The sequence below is a fragment of the Panthera onca genome, chromosome A3 (genome assembly GCF_046562875.1).
Source record: "Panthera onca isolate mPanOnc1 chromosome A3, mPanOnc1 haplotype 2, whole genome shotgun sequence".
Lineage (NCBI taxonomy): Eukaryota > Metazoa > Chordata > Mammalia > Carnivora > Felidae > Panthera > Panthera onca.
The window spans coordinates 44537382-44558944 of record NC_138341.1 but is presented as its reverse complement, the minus strand read 5'-3'; the positions used below and the strand labels follow the sequence as shown (position 1 = coordinate 44558944).

Sequence of the window (21563 nt, the reverse complement as noted above, 5' to 3'; positions counted from 1 at the left end):
TCTCTGAGTAGAATGTTGCAAAGACTACAAAGGACCAGAGAAATAACCACAAGCATGAAACCTACAGATTACACAATGACACTAAATCCATATCTTTCAATAATTGCTCTGAATGTAAATGGACTAAATGCCCCAATCAAAAGACACATTGAAAGTGAGGGGATGGAGAACCATCTATCATGCTACTGGAAGTGAAAAGAAAGCTGCAGTAGCCATACTTATATCAGAAAAACTAGAGTTTAAACTAAAGACTGTAACAAGAGATGAAGAAGGGCATTTTATCATAATTAAGGGGGCTGTCCATCAAGAAGAGCTAACAATTGTGAATGTTTATGCTCCCAAATTGATAACACCCAAATATATAAATCAATTAATCACAAACATAATCAATCATATTGATAATAATAATGGTAACTGTAGGTGACTTTAATACTTCACTTACAGTAATGGACAGATCATATAGGCAGAAAATCAATAAAGAAACAATGGCCTTGAATGATACATTGGACCAGATGAACTTGACAGATATATCCAGAACTTTTCATCCCAAAGTAGCAGAATACACATTCTTCTCAAGTGCATATGGAACATTCTCCTAACTAGATCACATAGTAGGTCACAAAACAGCCCTCAATAAATTATATAAAAGGATTGAGATCATACCATGCCTATTTTCAGATCACAACACTATGAAACTTGAAATCAACCTCAAGAAAAAATTTGGAAAGCCTCCAAATGCATGGAGGTTAAAGAATATTCTACTAAACAATGAATGGGTCAACCAGGCAATTAAAGAAGAAATTTAAAAATATATGGAAGCAAATGAAAATGAAAACATGATAGCCCAAACCTTTTGGGATGCAGCAAAGGCTGTCCTAAGAAGAAAATACATTGCAATCCAGGCCTATCTCAAGAAACAAAAAAAATCCCCAATACAAAACCTAACCTCACACCTTAAGGTACCAGAAGCAGAACATCAAAGAAAGCCCAAAGCCAGAAGAAGAGAAATAATAAAGATTAGAACATAAATAAACAATATAGGATCCAAAAAACCAAACCAAACAATAGAACAGATCAATAAATCTAAGAGCTGTGTTTTTGAAAGAATAAACAAAATTGATGAACCCCTAGCCAGACTTCTCAAAAAGAAAAGAGAGAGAATCCTAATAGATAAAATCATGAATGAAAGAGGAGAACCACAACCAACACTACAGAAATACAGTTATTAGAGAATACTATGAAAAATTACCTGCCAAGAAACAGGACAATCTGGAAGAAATGGACAAATTCCTAGACACCCACACACTACCAAAACTCAAATGAGAAGAAATAGAAAATTTGAACAGACCCATAGCCAGCGAAGAAATTTCATCAGTTATCAAAAATCTCCCAACAAATAAGAGTTCTGGGCCAGATGGCTTCCTAGAGGAATTCTGCTAGACATTTAAAGCAGAGTTAATATCTATTCTCCTCAAGCTCTTCCAAAAAAATAGAAATGGCAGGAAAGTTTCCACACTCATTCTGTGAAGCCAGCATTACCTTGATTCCCAAACCAAAGACCCCACTAAAAAGGAGAATTACAGGCCAATATCCCAGATGAATATGGAGGAAAAATTGTCAACAAGATACTAGCAAATCAAATTCAACTGTATACTAAAAGAATTATTCACCACGAACCATTGGGATTCATTCCTGGAATGCAGGGCTAGTTCAGTATTTGCAAATCAAACACTGTGATGCATCACATTAATAGAAGAAAAGATAAGAACTATATGATCCTGTCAATAGACAGAGAAAAAGCATTTGAAAAAATACAGCATTGTTTCTTAATAAAAACCCTCATGAAAGTCGGGATATAAGTAACATACTTTAACATCATAAAAGCCATATATGAAAGGCCCACAGCTAATATCACCCTCAATGGGGAAAAACTGAGAGTTTTCCCTCTGAGATCAGGAACACAACAGGGATGTCCACTTTCACCACTGTTTTTTAAACTAGTGTTGGAAGCCCTAGCCTCAGCAATCAGACAACAAAATTAAAAGTCATCCAAATTGGCAAAGAAGAAGTCCAACTTTCACTCTTTGCAGATGACATAATACTCTACATGGAAAACCCAAAAGACTCCACCAAAAACTACTAGAACTGGTACATGAATTCATCAAAGTCGCAGGATATAAAATCAACATACAGAAATCGGTTACATTTCTATACACCAATAACAAAGCAATAGAAAGAGAAATCAAGGAATGGTTCCCATTTACAATTTCACCAAGAGCCATAAAATACCTAGGAATAAACCTAACCAAAGGGGTAAAAGTTCTATATGCTGAAAACTGTAGAGATCTGATGAAAGAAATTGAAGAAGACACAAAGAAATGGAAAACTATTCCATGCTCATGGATTAGAAGAACAAATATTGTTGAAATGTTGATACTACCCAAAGCAATCTACACATTCAATGCAATTCCAATCAAAATTGCACTAGCATTCTTCTCAGAGCTAGAACAAACAATCTCAAAATTTGTATGCAACCAAAAAAGACCCCGAATAGCCAAAGTAATGTTGAAAAAGAAAAAGCGGGAGGTATCACAATCCTGGGCTTTAGCCTGTACTACAAAGCTGTAATCATCAAGACAGTATGGTATTGGCACAAAAACAGACACATAGACCAATGGAATAGAATAGAGAACCTAGAATTTGACTCACAAATATATGGCCAACTAATCTTCAACAAAGCAGGAAAGACTATCCAATAGAAAAAAGACAGTCTGTTTAGCAAATGGTGCTGGGAGAACTGGACAGCAACATGCAGAAGAATGAAACTGGACCACTTTCTTATACCATAAATAAAAATAAACTCAAAATGGATGAAAGACCTAAATATGAGACAGGAAACCATCAAAACCCTAGAGGAGAAAACAGGCAACAACCTGTTTGACCTCAGCCACAGCAACTTCTTACTCAACATGTCTCTGAAGGCAAGGAAAATAAAAGCAAGGATGAACTATAGGAAACTCATCAAGATAAAAAGCTCTGCACAGCAGAAGAAACAATCAACAAAACTAAAAGGCAACCAGCAGAATGGGAGAAGATATTTGCTAATGACATATCAGATAAAGGGTTAGTATCCAAAATCTATAAAAAAATTACCAAACTTATCACCCAAAACCAAATAATCCAGTGAAGAAATGGACAGAAGACAGGAATAGACACTTTTCCAAAGAAAACATCCAGATGGCCAACAAACACTCACGTTCAACCAGATGCTCAACACCACTCACCATCAGGGAAATACAAATCAAAACCACATTGAGATACCATCTCACACCAGTCAGAGTGACTAAAATTAACAACTCAGGAAACAACAGATGCTGATGAAGATATGGAGAAAGAGGAGCCCTCTTGCACTGTTGGTGGGAATGCAAACAAGTGTAGTCACTCTGGAAAACAGTGAGGGGAGCTTCCCCCCAAAATTAAAAATAGAACAACCCTACAACCCAGCAATAGCACTGTTAGGAATTTATCCAAGGATACAGGGGTGCTGATTCATAGAGGCACATGCACCCCGATGTTTATAGTTCACTATCAACAATAGCCAAATTATGGAAAGAGTCCAAATGTCCATCAAGTGATGGACACACTTTATTATTATTATGCTATCATTTATTAGGTGATATCCTATCATTTTGTTTTCATTTAAGTTGAGTAAGTTTATAAAGTTTCTTCATAAGGAATTTCAGTTCATACAGGAAAGGCAAGATGTAGTCTTGATTCTTTCAAGAGAAATGAGTTGGTTCCTTGACAGCCTCTAAAGGTAACCAGCTTTTGTTTTGTTTTGTTTTGTTGTCATTATAAACTCATGTATTTAAATATATTTGATGAGTTTCAATCCACTGGAATTTTAATCTTTTGTGAAGTTCAAAATGTGTAATCTTTGGCCAAGTGAGGGGCTCCTGAGTTATTTTAACATGACCCTAGTAGTCTTTGATAACTCTTTGCATAATAAGATATTTCAGGACTTTTGGTATATTTCAGCTTCAAAGTTCTAGCCATTTCCGCAAGAAGCCCTGATTTGTTTTAGTGGAAAATTGTATTTCACAGTGTTCATTGCCATTGGGCTGCCATGGTTTTTAGGCCTTTTCATTGGACAGAACTGGAAAATTGTGTGTGTGTGTGTATGTGTGTGTTTTAAAATCTTGTGTTCATATCGACATTTCTTCTTCAGATCTAGGAATATAGGGTTTTTCCCAAACTTCTTCTATATTTCACCTTCTCTCTTACACACCATTACTCCTCATTAACAAGAGCATAGGAGATAAGAGATAACTTCTCATGACTAATCGTTTGCTTTCTTCTGCCTTTAAACACAATAGTATTAGAACACTAATAGTAATACTACCACCATAATTAAAATTACATAAAACAGATAAAATATTTTTGTACATCTTGTTCCCTTTTTCTTCTTGTTTACAGTGTTATACTGTATCTTCATTGCCAGAGCCATGTAGCTGCTTCATACGATAATCTCCCTCATTTAAACATCATATATTCTTTTTTTTTTTTTTATTTTTTTATTTTTTTTTCCTTTTTTTTTTTTATTTTTTAATATATGAAATTTACTGTCAAATTGGTTTCCATACAACACCCAGTGCTCATCCCAAAAGGTGCCCTCCTCAATACCCATCACCCACCCTGCCCTCCCTCCCACCCTGCCCTCCCTCCCACCCCCCAAACATCATATATTCTTAGTTCTACAAACAAGTATATATCTAATGCTCACTGTCAGTTTCATGCTGATGTTTTCTGAGTTATTTTGGTTGTTAAAGATCTTTCTCTAACAGATTCTCTAACAGAGTCTCACGAGAACAATATTTTCTGTGTTCTTGCACAGTGATCAAATTTTGTCTGTGCCTTCTATTCTTCAAAGTCAGTTTTGCTGGCTGTAAAATTCTTCACTCACATTTTCTTTCCTTGAGTATCTTAAATTATAGTACTTCATTTTCTTCGGGCATAAACCTTTGCTATTGAGAAGTCTGATGATCATTTGATTTTCTTTCCTGTATGAGCCATTTGTTCTATTTGTCTAAATACACAAGGATTTCTTCCCCTGTTTTTATTTAGAATCCAGTTTTTTTGCCTGACAATTTGCATTAGTCTTTCTAGGTACATGATATATTCTTTCAGAATGTAATTTATATGTATATGAAAGTGTTCATGAATTATGATTTTTAGCGTTTGTTTTCTGTTTTGCTTTTCTTCTTCAGGGACATCTGGTAGCCAAATACTGATTTTTTTTTTTTTTTTTTTTTTTTTTTGTCTATCTTCAGTATTTGTCACTTTTCCTTAAATCTTTTAAAATATTTTTCTAAGAATTTCTTTTGGATTTTAATTTTTTCCTTCTTTTCTCTTTCCATTTCTCTTAAGGCATTTGCTATTGTATTTATTCATTATTGTTTAGTCTTCTTTTTTTAAAAGAAAGATTTTTCTTTAATTTATAATTCTTAAGTTTCATGACCTCATTGTATATATTTTTTTCTTTTTGTAATTTATGTCTTATTTAATATCTTATATAATTTTTTAGTGTATTTGAATTTATTTGAGATAGTAGTTTACAGTTTTAATCTGTGTTACAAGTATATGTTTCTGGCATGGTTTCAGTGTGTATAAGGAATATTATATTCCTTATTCTTATTTTTCTTATAATAACTTTATATGAGTTTTGACCTTCATAATTTTAAGTTGTTCATTTTTATGTGAACTCACTTTCCTTGAAGGTTTAGAAAGAGGCCTGATGGACTTAGCTATTCTAGCTTTACAGAGCTCTCACTTCTGTTAATTTTGTCTGATTTAAAAAATATGGTTGCTTGGCTGGTGATATAACCTGGCTCTCTGCTCACTTCCCCACTTCCTCTGGGCCTTTTTCTTTTACCTCTGTTGCCCCTGTCAAGTTCAATTTGATTATACTTCCAATAGTTTCTCCTTCATGTGGGACTCTGTCCTGGAAGAGAGGCTTGGCAGATCAATTTTAAGTGCTCACTGCACTCTTCCCTTCAGACCTTCTGGCCATGGGCTCTTCCACTTGCTACCTTATAATTATAGGCATATTATTTCATATTTCTCAGTCCCATTTTCTTCATTTGAAAAAAAAAACTTATATAAGAAACATCCCTATCTCATGGTGTTGTTTAGGGGATTAAATGATGTAATATCTTGGGGTGCCTGGGTGGCTCAGTTGGTTAAGCATCCAACTTCAGCTCGGGTCGTGATCCTGCATTTGGTGAGTTCGAGCCCCACGTCAGTCTCAGAGCTGTCAGCATAGCAGCCTGGAGCCTGCTTCAGATTTTGTGACTCCCTTCCTCTCTGCCCTTCCACCGCTCATGCTCTGTCTATCTCTCTCTTTCCCTCAAAAAAATGCATAAACATTAAAAAAAATTTAAATGATGTAGTATGTAAAGATCTTACTTGAGTATCTGCCACATTGTATGCATCCAGAATATATGAGCTCACCCATAACCAACATTATTCCTGAGCTGTAGTTTAACACATGCTGCCAAATAAGTAACTAATTAATATTAACTTTGCATAGGCTTTATGTATTTTATATGGTGAAATACCAAGCCCAATTCAGAGGTAAACCAAACTAAGTTATATTGCACACATACATACCTTGTAGTAGTTCGTACAAAAAGGAATGGAAATTTGTAATTTGTTCAAAGTTCTCCTTCTTCTGACCAATAATAGATATGCATGTGTCACCCTACTAAAAGATTTGCCTGAATACTCCTCAATACGTACATTTGTTTGGAAAACATACACATTGTTTACCATCTTCACTTGCATTTATTTGGGTGTTTTCTCTCTATACACATCCTGAAAATCATGAACAAAGCAGCACTGAGGTAATTATTCAGGTACAGTTTCTCTTTCTTTCTTTCTTTTTTTTCATGCAGCTGCCCTGCTTCCCATTTTAACAATGTGGAAATGATATGTAATTATGCATTGTTACATATTCGGATATGTTTATTTTTACTTACCTTAAAGAATAATTCTAAGTACTTCTTTCTGGAGCACAGCAACTATCTCATCATAGTACTTGTGCAGAAACACTTTTGAGATTATGAGAGGTTTCATGTTTTCACTCTATCAAAGTCAAATAATGTATGTAGAAAGGACAGGTTACTGCAAAACGGTAAGATTTTAAGGGTAGCTTCAAGGCCCAACCCTTATCTAAAGCTGTCCCCATTTGCTGGTTGATGCCTACATTTCTCCATTTTTAATGAGCCTTGAACTAAGTTCTGAGTCCTTGAGCTATATCATGATTCAAAACTTCCTGAAGGGAGACATTTGGGCCAATGAAGGAGGAAAAAAGAATTTCTTTAGGAGAGGGCCTATAATATATTAAGCTAAAGGCCACATATGTAACTTTCAAATTAACATTTAATATAGTTAATTCAGAACAGTGTATCAATCATCTCTGTTTTCTTTTGATACGATAAGCACTGGGAAAATTAAAAACAGTTGAAACATTATTTCCATGGATAATGAGAACCGGGCAGAGTTTAGAAAAATTTTTTATTCTCAGGCAGTAATTTAATCCATATTGCTAAGTGAGTAATAGACTCATAAATACCATTCTTCTATTCCTTAATTGTGTGTGTTTTGTTTTTGTTTTTACTGCAGCTTCGGAAAGCAGTGATGGATCACATATCTGATTCTTTCTTGGAAACCAACGTCCCTTTGCTAGTTCTCATTGAGGCTGCAAAGAGTGGGAACGAAAAGGAAGTGAAGGAATATGCCCAAGTTTTCCGTGAGCACGCCAACAAGCTAGTGGAGGTAAGTCAGGAGAGGCCTGAAGAGTAGAACTTATTGATGGGTTTAGTCTCTACACACTCCCTTTCGAGTTTCAGTAGACAGCCCTTCTATGGTTTTCTGGTTTTCCTGGAGAAATAAAGTCCTGAATGCTGCCTTTTTTTTTTTTTAACCTTCTCGTGATTCCATCTGCTAACCAGAAGCAGGTTATCAGTATTCCTTCCTTTCTCTATATCACAATTCTAAACATGTTCTGGAATGCATCTGCTAATTTTCCTGAACAATAGGTAGAGGCTGAGGCAGAAGAGGTAGAAGGGATGCTCCAAAGTGCCAAATGCTAGCTTTGATTTGAGAGAATAGAATTAAAATTGCTGAATGGAGGTTTAAATGCTTCCCTTTTTTTCCTCCTTATCCCTCTCTCCACTCCATGCCCCTCAGCCTAGATTAGCTGGCCACATTATATGCTAGTGAAAAAAGCATCTCACTTTTCCCAAAGAGATATTGGGATTCCTGATGAAAGATCTTGGGACAGTTGGAGGAGTGTAATTTCAGAGTCGTAAATATATTCTATGTGTTAGAGAAATCTGTGGAGGTTGTTTTATAAATGCAGAATTGTGCTATGTAATATTGGAAAAATATTATTCAAGGCCAATAAAATGAAAGTAAACTGATAACCAGGCTGCTTGTATCTAGGAGCTGAAAACCAAAGCTTGGCAAAGGTTGGATTTAGTGATGTGGACTGACTAGAAACTTAGAGATGTTAAATAGAAAGTGTGTATGCTTGAAGAAAAGAGTCTAGGAGGGGTGAAGATCCTGGCAAAGTTAGGGAATAGTTATCAGGGCCAGGCTGCAAGCACTTGAAAACAACAACAACAAAACTCTGGTATATCCCCACTTTAATTCACCATGACAACAGTCATCAAGTTGAGTGTGCAAAACCCTGGGCCAGAGTATTGGAACACTTGAACCCTTGAACTTCCCTCCATAATCCCAGTGTCTTGAGGCAACACCAGCCTGGAACTAAAATTAGACCTACTTATGACATCAAGGCAATCTCTCTAGCTCTGTCTCCACCTGCAAGTCAAGAACTCCATCACCCCTCACATTCCACCTACATGTTGCAGGAGTTCACTTAGCCATTGAGGAAGCCAGAGTCTTCTCAAGGTTGACTTTCCTTGTTTTGAGAAAGAGAAGGTAAAAAAAGAGCAGAGGTAGAGTGGGAAGGGGAGGAGGAAGAAGAAAAGAAATAATGCCGAATGAATGCTACAAAAGTTTTAAATATTCATATGTAATAAAATAGTAGTATTAACATAGAGATAGACCATCACATTAATGTAACTTCATTGTTTACAAGATAATTGCAAAACTTATAGAAATCATTAATTAATGATGTGTTGTAGACATTGTGGACAGAAAGAAGGGACATGAGTTCAAAGTTGTGTGATAAACATATCCTATTTCCATTCTTGTCTGTGTCATTCCGTAATCCTGTATGTAGCCTCATTTGAGATAACACTTAACTTCAAACTTGATGCCCTGTGTAAATGTGAGCCCAAGTAGCCCTCATGTCTACTCATTCTCCCTTCTCCTCTGATAGACCCTGGACCTAGTCACCATTTCCCCTCATCCCATCTGTAGGATTCACTGTAGAGGTGACCAGCCACTGTGAGTGATCCCTGACCCTCAACTTGTGGCAGAAGCAGAAGGCTGAGGTCAGTCAGAACCCCATGGTTCAGAAAATCATTGTTTTGCTTCCCTCAGTTATTCCCTTTATTGCCCCTGAGTGGTCACTGCAGGCAGCAGCACTGTGGAATGTCTCCATGCCCAGATAATATAGGAACTAGGGTGGGACTGGCCTGATTGGAGAGGAACTAGAATAAAAAAACATTTCTGTAGGTTATGTCCTACAAACAAGTGCTATATTGCTGATGTATACATGTAAAAAAAAAAAAAGCTGGATCACTGGGCTGAAAGTCACTAATTTTCTAATTTTGAAAGCACTTATTGTGCATCTGGGTTGCTTAGTCAGTTAAGTGTCTGACTTCAGCTCAGGTCATGATCTCATCATGGTTTATGGTTTTGAGCCCTGCATCGGGCTCTGCACTGACAACCCAGAGCCTGCTTCATATTCTCTGTCTCCTCTCTCTGCCCCTTACCTGATCATGTTTTGTTTTGTTGTTTTTTTCCTCTCTGTCTCTCTAAAATAAATAAATAAATACACATGAAAAGAAAAGAAAAAAAAAGTACTTGTATAGAAATGGGCATCTTTTTAGACCTTAGTTTTTGTGTCTATAATATGAGAAATTTGGTTAATATGTTGATTTTATACCCATTGACTTTGATAATCCACCTACTAATTCCAGAAGTTTGACTGTTTCCTTTTGGATTTTCTCTATATCAATCATGCTGTCTGTAAATTATGACAGTTATATTTCTTCTTTTCCAATCCTTATACCTTGTTTTTTCCTCTCATTGTTGTACTAGTGGGGACTTTCAGTATGATATTGTGGTGATAGACTTTTTTTGTTTCTTCTAGATCTCCATGAGAAAATTTTAATGTGTTATTACTAATTGTATTGTTTCTTCTAGACTTCTTGTAGATAATGTTATCAGATTTAGTTCCCTTTTATTGCTCATTCACTAAGAATATAGAATTGTATCAAGCAAGTTTTCTGCACATTTTGAGACAATTAAATGTTTGTTTGTTTTTTTTTTTTTTTGTCTCCGTTAATATCCTTCAGAAGTGTTGGTATCTAAATTATGCTTTTCCTCAAAAAAAGAGTAAAAAAAAAAAAAAAGAGCAGAAAACCTGCCATTACTTAGTTTTTTAAATGTTTGGAGGAATTCACCGATACAGCAACCTGAGCCTGGGTATTTATTTGAGGAAAGGTTTACACATTGCAGATTCAATTATTTTTAATAAATGTAAGACCATTAAAATTTTCTATTTCTTTTTGTGTCAGCTTTCATAAATTGTATTCTAGGAATTTGTTATTTTTATTTAATTTTCAAGTTATTTGGCATAAAATTATATATAATATTCTCCTTTTAAAAATAATCTGTGTCAGGATGCCTGGGTGGCTCAGTGGGTTAAGCATCCAGTTTCACCTCAGGTCATGATCTCATCGTTTATGAGTTAAAGCCCTGTGTCAGGCTCTGTGCTGACAGCTCAGAGCTTGGAGCCTGCTTTGGATTCTGTGTCTCCATCTCTCTCTGCCCCTCCCCTGCTCATACTCTGTCTGTCTGTCTGTCTCTCTCTCAAAAATATATATAAACATTAAAAGTAAAAATGAATCTGTATTTGCATTATTATTTAAGTTCTTTTACTCTTTATAGTGCTAATTGGTGCCTTCTCTCTTTTTTTCTCAGTTCTGCAAGAGGTTTATAAATTTAATATTATTTTTTATAACATAGCTTTAAGGTTTGTAGATTTTCTTTGTTTTCTATTTTATTTATGCTGTTATTTTTATAGTTTTTATGCTTTCTTCTGGTATGACTTACTGTTTTTCTAACTTTCCAAAATCAACAATCACATTATTGATTTTTAGCCTTTTTTATTTTAGTAATATATGCATTTAAGGCTTAATTTTTCCCTAAGCTATGCTTTTATCTAATTATTTTCTACTGACCTAATTTTTAGCTCACTCATCCTGCTTCCATTTGTGTCCAGTATTCTTGAAACTGATTTATTAAGTTCAATTGTTTTAAAATTTATAGCCAATTCTTGTTTTGTTTAATTGATTCTGGTTTTCTAGTAAAATTCATTACTAGATCTCTTTTAAAAAATATGTTAATCATAGTTATTTTTAAAGTCCAAATCAAAGAACTCCAACATTTAGGTCAATTTCTTTTGTGTTTTATAGTTGCCCCACAGAGGGCAACTCTTCCCCACCCACACAGAAAAAGTGGCTTGCATTTAGAGACTGATGATGCAGCATACCAACAGAGGGGGTGAGCGGGTTCATTAGACATAAAAAAGGACTTTTGAGGAAGAGCAGAGCAGGCACACAAGCTAGTCCTGAGTAGCTTCAGTAAAAACAAGAAAAAGTGGTTTTGGGTTTTATTTTGTTAGAGAGGTGGACTGGGGTCGAGACCTCCATGTGTGACCTGGGGTTTGAATGGTTCAAACTTCCCTGTTGGCATTGAAAAAAAGGTGGGCTTTCATACGAGGTTGCTCAGTTGTGGGGCAAGATGGAAAGGGGGAAGAGTGGGGCTTAAGAGCTGTCAGCAAACATTCAAAATGGAGTAAGATCGTGAATTATGATTCACCCCTAATGTTTGATGACTGGAATGTGCAATGTTTCATTTAATTGAATTTGAATTTGCTTAAGGTGTTATGGAGCTCTATGAGACTTCCAAAATGGAGGCAGACTTTTTATAGCATCTGTTTTTATTATTTGATTTTTATCTTGATTATGGCCTTTTAAAAACCATGTTAGGTAATTTTTTATTGAATGACAAACACTTGTATGAAAAAATATAAAGGATCTGTGTTTTAGTGTTTTTGGCTGCTAGAAGAAAATACCACAGACTGGGTGGTTTATATACAACAGAAATTTATTTCTCACAGTTCTGGAGGCTGAAAGGTCCCAAGGGCAAGGCAGGAGAATGGATGCATTCTGGTGAAGGCCCTCTTCCTGGGTCATAGCAGGTGCCTTCTCGCTGTGTCCTTACATAGTGGAAGATGTAAGGGATCTCTCAGGAGTCTTTTGTAAGAACATTAATCCCATTCATGAGGGCACCATCCTCCTGACCTTAGAGACTCTCAAGCCTCCACTTCCAATATGATCATATTGGGCATTAGGATTTCAACACATGAATTTTGGCAGACAGATAATCAACATTCCGACTCTGTAGTTAGGCTACTGCTTTCTCTTTCCAGAAAGTATTCACTGTACCCTAAAGGGCAGCAGATGTTGTGCTGAGCACCGGGCATTGTATGGAAGTGTTGAGTAACTAAATTTTACACCTGAAACTAATATTACATTGTATGTTAACTGGAATTAAATAAAAGCTAAAAACTAAAAAAAAAAAAAAAAAAAAAAAAAAGCAGCAGAGAGATAGACCATTTCATTCCAAAGACTGACATGATCTGAACCTAGTGTAACCTTTTTTAGGTTTAAGCTACCTTTCTTTTACCCCCGTACTATGGAATGGGGCTGCCAGCCGAGGACCAGATGTGTTACTAAGTATCTCAACGTATTTCTGAAGCAATTTATCCAGTTTTTGTTTTCCTGTCATGATATGGTTGGAAACATGGTTCTGCTTTTTTAATGCTTTTAATGTGTAATGTAACAGAGAAAGATCTTAACAGGATAAAAACAAACAAACAAACAAAAAACCTGTGACCAGGTGCCAGTCTTTGAACCTCCCTTCTCTCTGAGACCTTTGCTTTCTTGGATGTCCTGGATTCCAGTGTTTGCCTCTCCAGATCTATGAGATTGTTAGAAACTCTAAATAATTATCTTCCTCTCAGCAACTACCTTTTATGTGGTGTCTCGGTTTCTTTTTCAACACAGAATTAGCAAATGTTTGGGAAGAAAAGTGAAATGCACAAAGTTAGGGACCCTCAATGAACATGTCTTCTTGAGCAAGTGTGGTTTGTGACTCCCTTGGCAGTTGTCTCATGCTTTCAAGGAAATTATTTTTATGCTGTATTTCTAGTTGTTCTCAGCAGGAGAGTGAGTCTCTCTTTTTTTCATGTTTATTTTTGAGCGCGCCCGCTTGCGCGCTAGAGAGCGCAAATGTGCTTGCAGGGGAGGGGCAAAGGGGCAGAGAATCCAAAGGTGGCTCTGTGCTGACAGCAGTGATCCTGATGTGGGGCTCAAAGCCAGGAATTGTGAGATCACGACCTGAGCCAAAGCCAGAAGCTTAACTGACTGAGCATCGCAGGAACCCCAGAGAGTGGGTCTCTTTTTGGCTACTCCTTTATGGCTGGAGTTAGAAATCCCCGAGAGAGCTGGTTTAGGTAAGTTTGCAGGGCTTTTCTTTGTTTCATTAATATTTTTAGTCAGATATCTCTTTTTTTCAGTGGAAATATTGACCTTCCATACCTGAAAGAAATACATTAATTGATAACAACAGTTCTGATTGAATTGAAATAACGATTCCAGTGCTTCGTCCATTTCCTGTAGTTCCTTCGCTTAGCGTGCCCTTCTGCCAAACGCCACCTCACAATCCTTCCAGGGCACATTTGATCCCTATTTAAGAACTTCTGATGGAGCTCTGAGTTGCCATTAATATAAATTACATAAGCATTATATTTCAGATAATTTTGAATGAAGAATGATTACATAAAATAATCATTGAATCAATGGTAATAATTTTAGCTCCTCAACATTTTTTTAGTTATTGAATTTCATTATAGTATATCCACTTTTCCATCAATTTGTATGATTTTTTTCTCATATTTCTGTGCCACATTCTCCCAGTTTGGTATTTGCTGTTCACAGAGATCAGTGTGATGAAGTCAATGGAAGGTGTCACGACCTACAACACTCTGTTGTGGTCCTTAGAACATCTGTAACAAGGGCAGTTTTAGTGCAAATAAAATATTAGCAAAATATGAATCAGAAAAAAATAATTTGGCCTTTCATAATTACCTTAACAAGTGAAATTTTATGGTTTTCTTCCCCACAGTGTAACATTTAATGAAGACAAGGTGAATTTACACCAGGGTTTGTTGATTAAGAGAATTTAACAGGTCAGTTATGATGCTTTGGGGTCTATAATGTCAGCCATTATAGGACATATCACCAGTAGAAATGAATTATTTTCAATGTAGCCGTTTTGCCTCATCTCCAGAATCCAGCTAACTCATCCCCTCTGAGAGTTGGCTGAGGGCTTCAAGGTAAAGGTGACTCTGAGGGTCTGCTGAGCTGATCAGAGGACCCCTGTTGTACCTCCTTTCCAAGGCTTGTCGAGAAATGGAATGCAAAGTATGCCAACTTAGTACCAAAGTGATGCAGTCTGGGTAAGGGCAGAGTGGATGTAAAATGTGGGCAAAATAAGCATTGTTACAAAGAAAATACAAGCTAATCTGGAAAATGAGATGCAGAATCAGTACAGCTGTTTTCAGAGCCTCCAGACTGGTTTTATCCCTTCCATTGCTTTCTGACTCAGAGTCGAGGCGCTTCTCCTCTTTCTCCCCCTACATCTGTACCATGAGCAACAAAAGGGTTTGTATGTAAGCTTAAATGTGCCATTGTCTGTCATACTGCAGTGTCCTCCCAACAGTCATCTCTCATATGCCTGGTCCTCCTTCAGACCCTTCTGCACATGGCAGAACTTCTAAAAATGCAAGTTGATCATGCAGTGTTCCTGCCTGAGGCCATTCAGAGACTTCCTATTGTTCTTAGGTGAAAAACCAACATAATAAAGACCTATGCAGGGCTTGCATGATCTGGCCCCTTCTTCAGTCTCTAACTAGCCTTCTTGCCCTCTCCCACTTCCCACAAGGTATCAGCCTCACACAGACCGTCTTCCACTTGTGGGATGTGCCGTGCTCCCTCCACACCAGGCTTGTGCTTAGGTTGTCTCTTTCCCAGCAGACTCCCCATTCTACTTCTTCCTCTCATTTCTAATCATTGTTCAGCTTTCAGTTCAAACATCATGTCCCTGAGTGGGATCAATTCCCTGTGTTTTTTATTCTTAGGGAACACTATTTACTTTTGATTTGCACACATCCAGCTCTACTATTGTATGCTATTTCTCCTGCCAGATAAGCAGTTCCTTTAGAAAGGGGCCATGTCTAATTGATTCCTAACTAAATCGCAGCATGTGGCTGAGTAGTTAGCATATAGCAGGTATTCAATAAATAGATGTTGCCTAAAGAGTGAATAAAATAATGAATGCAGCCAGGATACTGCCAACTTTTTGGCTCCTGGGATAATATATTTTAATAGCATGGCTGCAGGGGCTGAAGGTCCCTAAACAGGTGCCTCTTGGGGTCACTAAAGAGGCATTGTGCTTATTTAATTTCCTAATTACTGCAAAGAAGGAACCTCAAATCTAAGAAGGACTAATGCGGAGAACTCCCATTTCTACTGAGTAGAAAGACCTCGCTGTTTGCAGGCTTAAGAGAAGTTGAACAGACTCTGTCATGATGCTCCTGAGGTAGTGCCCCTAACTCTGTTGTCATGTCTCCCCAGCCAACTGCCTCAGGAGCATGTGGTTGTCCTGATCCTTGGTTACCAAGGATGTGGGAGAGGGATGTGGTTCTGACACAGTGAAGCACACAACTGATGCCAGAACAGTGATGAGTTGGACAACGGAATCTCAGTTCTCCACTTTGTCCTTCTGGTTTACTCCTGAAGGCAGTACCCTATGCAAGGAGCAACTTGAGTCTGTAGCAAGTGGAAGGTTGGAAATGAGGGGCAAGTCCTAATGTTCAGAATAACTAATGTGATCATCAGCAAAGCACAGTCTGCCTCTGTTCCAGCCTTGAGTAAATTGCTTTTCTCAATCTTTCCACTTCATTCAGAAAAATTCATTCAACAGCAAATGTGCTGAGTGGCTACCATGTGGTGACAGGTGCTGGCAAGATAACCGTGAACAAACCAGATAAACTTCCTGCTCTCACGGGGCATACTTTTGGGGAAGATAGAGAAAAAGTGAGATAAATGTATAAATAAGGTGGAAACTGAGTACTGAAGAGCAAAATAAAGCAGAGCAGAGTGGTAAGAGAATGATGATGGAGACGGGCATATGTGAGCAGAAAAGGCTTGTCTCCTCAGATGACTATTAAGCAGGGACCCGAAGGAAGTGGAAGAATATTGTGGGAACAGAAAAGGCAAAGCCCCCCAAGGCAGCAGTGTGCTTGTCGTGTTTGCCTAAGAACAAAGTGACTCATGTGCCTGCAGGTCAGAGGGAGTGGAAATTATTTCAGAGATGAGATTGAGGGCTGGGTGTAAACACTGTGTATTTTGCTCAGAAATTTAAAACTCTTGAAGGCTTTGAACAAGGCATGCCATGATCTGACTTCCATGCTGAGAATTACTCTGCTGCTATATGGAAAATATATAGTAGAGTGACAAAAGTAGATGGGAGAATAGATAAAAGAACGTTCCAGTAGTCCAGCAAGGGGTTGGCGCTATGACTAGAGGAGAGGCAGTGAAGGTGTGGGCAGAAGTGCTTAGATTTGGGTTATATTTCCAAGGTTGAACCAATGCATTGTGTGTTAGGAGATGAGGCAGACAGGAGTCTGGGATGAGGTTTTGACATGCTGCAGTAGTGAAATCACTTGGAACTCTTAAAAAACATAGCTTACACGCTCAGACTGGCTTGATTAGCTCTGGCTGCAGCTTTGTGATAGGCGCAATCCTGAAAACCCTATGCAAATATCTTGGGTAAATAAATACAATAGAGCTTTGTATATTACAGGATCTTGATTCAAACTGTGAACTGAAAAACTCAAGAAAAGCTGCATCAAAAACTACATTGGTGGAAATAGGTCTCCATGCTTTTTTTAAAATATTTATTTATTTTGGGGGGAGAGTGTAAGCAGGAGAGGGGGCAGAGGATCTGAAGTGGGCTCTGCACTGACAGGCTGACAGCAGCAAGTCCAATGTGGGGCTCAAACTAACGAACTGCAAGATCATGACCTGAGCCAAATTTATTTATTTATTTATTATTTGAGAAAGAGAATGTATGAACTGGAAGAGGGGTAGAGGGAGAGGGAGAGAGAATCTTAAGTAGGCTCCATACTCATTGCAGAGCCCCACTCAGGCCTGGTCCCACAACTCTGGGATCATGACATGAGCCAAAATCAAGAGTCATATGCTCAGTTGACTGAGCCACCCAGACACCCCCATGTTTTTTTTTTAAAGTACACACCAGACGTTCTCATCTTTTTCTCAATGCTGCCCTCCTCAATCCAATTAAAATATCAGAACTAGAATTGAATTAGTAGAATGTCTCAAATATTTGAGCCATAACAAGTCTGTAAATCATTATATTTTATAAAGAGCTATTTTGTTCACCTTAAGCACATATTACACTTACAGTATTTATTTCCTGTCTTTGAAGAAGTGTATACTCCAATACCACCCCTCCCCAAATTCCAATTCCTAAGCTACCATATTATATAATTTTTCCTATAACATACAATAAAGTGTTACAAAAAAGTTTAAGCATTCACCTTAAGCCCTTAATGATTGTTTAAACATAGAGCTAGGGTTCTTTGTAAGCTTTCATCACCTTATTTAATGCATTTGACAATCAAATGAAGTAGCCATTATATTTTTACTCCATTTTACACGTGAGAAAACTGAAGTTTCAAGAAGTTTAATAACTTTCCCAGTGTCATACAGATAGAGACAGAATTCATGCACCAACCCAGGTATTTCAGACTCCAGAGACCATGCTTTTCACCACTGTGCAACACTGCCCAGGCTCTTGTCCAAGGTATCCATATAGATTAGAGTCCAATCCTTCATGTAAGTGTTTAGTACAGGGCCTGGCCCCGAAGTAATTGCTTGAAAATGTTAGCTGCTTCTGTCCAGGTATTAAGTTCCATATCTGTCAAATCATATTTCATGTTTATTTATTTTGAGAGAGAGAGAGAATGAATGTGCAGGGGAGGGGCAGAGAGAATCCCAAGCAGGCTCTGCACTGTCTGCATAGAGCCTGATGTGGGGCTCGAACACATGAACCGTGAGACCATGACATGAGATGAAATCGAGAGTCAGATGCTTAACTGACTGAGCCACCCAGGTGTCCCTCAGATCACATTTCAGAGAAGAGCCGTATTTACCACACACATCCCTGGGGGTAACACATATTACTGCAAATGAATTCCTATACACACTAGTGGAGTAAGTCATTCAAGTTGCTTTTTTTTTTAAGTTAATTTACTTAAATATTTGGAAAAAGAAAGAGAGCTCATGTGAGGAAGGGCAGAAAGAGGGAGAGGGAGAGAGAGAATTCCAAGTAGGCCCCCTGCTGTCATCACAGAGCCCAATACAGGGCTTGATCTCACAAAATGTGATATCAGACCTGAGCTGAAATCAAGAATCAGATGTTTAACTTACTGAGCCCCCCAAGCGCCCCCCAAGTTGCTTTCTGGTGTGGGTATCGATTGTAAGTTGTAATTAAAAACTAGCTTCAGGAATCTTCATTGCCACAGTCTGCATTGTTTATGTCTGCTTGAATTCCTAAATGCCATGGACTTTCAAGGTTGCTTACAAATAGTAAATTCTAAAGATTTTAAATACTTCATGTCAGAGGGCTTCTACACTGCTTGAGTTAACTACACACATGATGTAAACACTGCCAGGTTACATTTTAATCTTTACAACATAGTCAATATGCAAAGTGCATGGCCATATCTTTGAAGTCAGTTATTTTTTAAGTTAAGAAGGACTGTTAATTTCTACAAAACCTTGGTTTCCTGGCATCTAGATAAAAACTTGTCCCCCCATGACCTACCCCCAAAATTCACCCAAAGGTGAATTAAGTATCCTTAGAAGAAACATCCAGAAAAGAGAGGCCAGTTAACTGTGTTTTACACACCTAAGGAGAAGAGAAAAGATAATCAACATTTATCTTGTTTTCTATGCTAGATATTATTGTACTTTCCACACATTATCTCTCTTAATCCTCTTAACAACTAGGTGCTTTAATCATCAATATCCTAGTCTGGCAGATTAGGAAACTGAGGCCCAAGGAAACGAAAAGTGGCCCGACCGAAGTCACCGACACCACCAGCTGATGAGTGAGTGACAAAGACAGAATGTCCTCCCACCATCCCTCTTTCTCCTCTTTCTGTATATATATATTTATAGCTATAATTCCAGTCATCAGCCTTTTATATTTATTAACAGTTTGTCCTCACCACAATAAAATCGTAACACAGCACTATACTAAATTTATTTTAGTCTACTCTCCAAGGCTGAGAAAGAGTAGTATTATTAAGGATTAGAAAGATTCTGAAGAACCTGGGATCTGGGCTGTAATTGTGGTGATGCCAGTTCAGACTTTGGAGTGTGATATTCAGTGTCATTGCTGCAGATGGGTAGGACATATTTGGTCTTTGGTTATACTAAATAATGAGTTTTACTGTTTCATCACCCACATAGGGAGTGACTGTTCTCTGTATACTTGTGTGTGTTTTCTCCTTAGTTTGTGTTTTCTACAACTGTTTAAAGGTATGGATTCTTTAGTCCAGCAGAGACTTTGCTGTGTAGCATAACCTTACATTATTAAGGTCAGACCCCTTCCATGCAAAAAATGAAAAATTGAGCCCCATTAAAAATGATGTGGTTTGTTTAATACCAAGAAGTTTTTAATTGCCCAGGAAAAAACTCTCTGACACTTATGTGTTCAGTCTTTGTTAGCTCTAAGGGCTTTTTATATCACACTGTCCCCTAGCCAGCCTGGAGCCATAGTTTGAGAGGGATGGCATGTTGGGGCATTGCTCTTTTGAACTAAAAACAGGTTTTCAGATTACCATTACTCCATTAGCTTTAGAAGGTTGTGGAGTTTAACTTCACAGAGCCCTGTGGCCAGCCTGAGGCTCAGCATATATGTACTTTCAACGCTTAACCTAAAAATCAACACTGGGTGCTTTGCATGTGATGACTGGGATTTCTCTGATGGTGTAACGGTCTACCCTACGGCTGTGAGAATGAATAAATCATTGTAATCCTCTGGCCCTCACACTTTGTATCTGGCACTTCAGCATTTAGGTCCTATCCATCTCTGACATTCTATATTCTGAGGACCTTTCCCTTTCTAGGAAAAGGGAAGACCCAAATAATTTTCCTGTTCTAGAATGCATTTGTGATTGAAACTGGAATTTGGGGACTATGAGAAGAACATGTCACTGCACCCTTTTCCTGGTGCCCTCCTGATTCAAACAAACATGCAACTGAAGCTTAGGGTACAGTTGGTGGCTAAGCTGTCTCAGAGCAAAAAGTACCCAAAAATATGGATTCCATCACTACTTATCATCCTCCCATGGCTTTTGTCTCTGAGTGACCCAGTGTCTGAAAGATAGGCTCGAATGCCTGCTGATCAACTTGGTGATTGTATAGGCAGGAACCAAAGAGAGAGTATATAAGTCAATGCCTGCCACAGAGAAAAATCTACATATTAGCTAAATTGTTAATGAGATCATTTTTTGGTATGAATTAAAAGCTCCCATTTTTTTCGTTTTCTGCAGGCTTATTAGTGCCTGTTGGTAAAAGCCAATAGTTGGGAATGGTGCCAAAGAATGGCAGGTAGTATGGCATTCTATAGCACACCCCACTCCAGTCTCCAAAAAGTATTCTCTGCCCCTCACAGCCACTCTACCATGTCTGAGTGTGTGGGTATATATTAGACGTATACACATTGACCTAAAGACCAAATACTTTTTCAATCATACATAAAATATAATATGAATATCTTTTGGGAAAAGAGATGTTTTAATTGATCTCTAATATAAAATCTAAGTAAAAACTGCCTGCAGTACTAATGCATCTTCCAGAAATTTCCACACTGCCCCTTCCAAACAGATTGGTGCTCTCAGCTGCTCCTATTCAGACATTTTAGAGTTGCCCCAGAGTGTGAATTTCACATATTCCAGGTACCTGAGAATTGAGTCAATATTTTCGTATAATGCCAGTTGCCACCAAAATATAGTACTTACTTAGACTGACAAGTTGCTATTCTCTATGCTAAAACAATAGAAGCCCATGATTTATCTTTACTAAATGTTCTTTTTTTGTTTTTGAAGATTGAAAACATAAACACATTTTTTCAAATCTCTA

At 37.6% G+C, this 21563-nt stretch overlaps 1 protein-coding gene across 5 annotated transcripts in view; it reads left to right on the top strand.

Moving 5' to 3' along the window:
• CTNNA2 (catenin alpha 2) overlaps positions 1–21563 on the top strand; it is a 1102119-nt gene that overhangs the window by 853839 nt on the left and 226717 nt on the right. For all 5 annotated transcript variants that reach the window (XM_060656428.3, XM_060656443.3, XM_060656437.3 and 2 more), the window contains one exon: positions 7684–7836. In XM_060656428.3, the coding sequence (XP_060512411.1) occupies positions 7684–7836 (153 nt within the window). The remainder of the gene's footprint in view (positions 1–7683; positions 7837–21563) is intronic.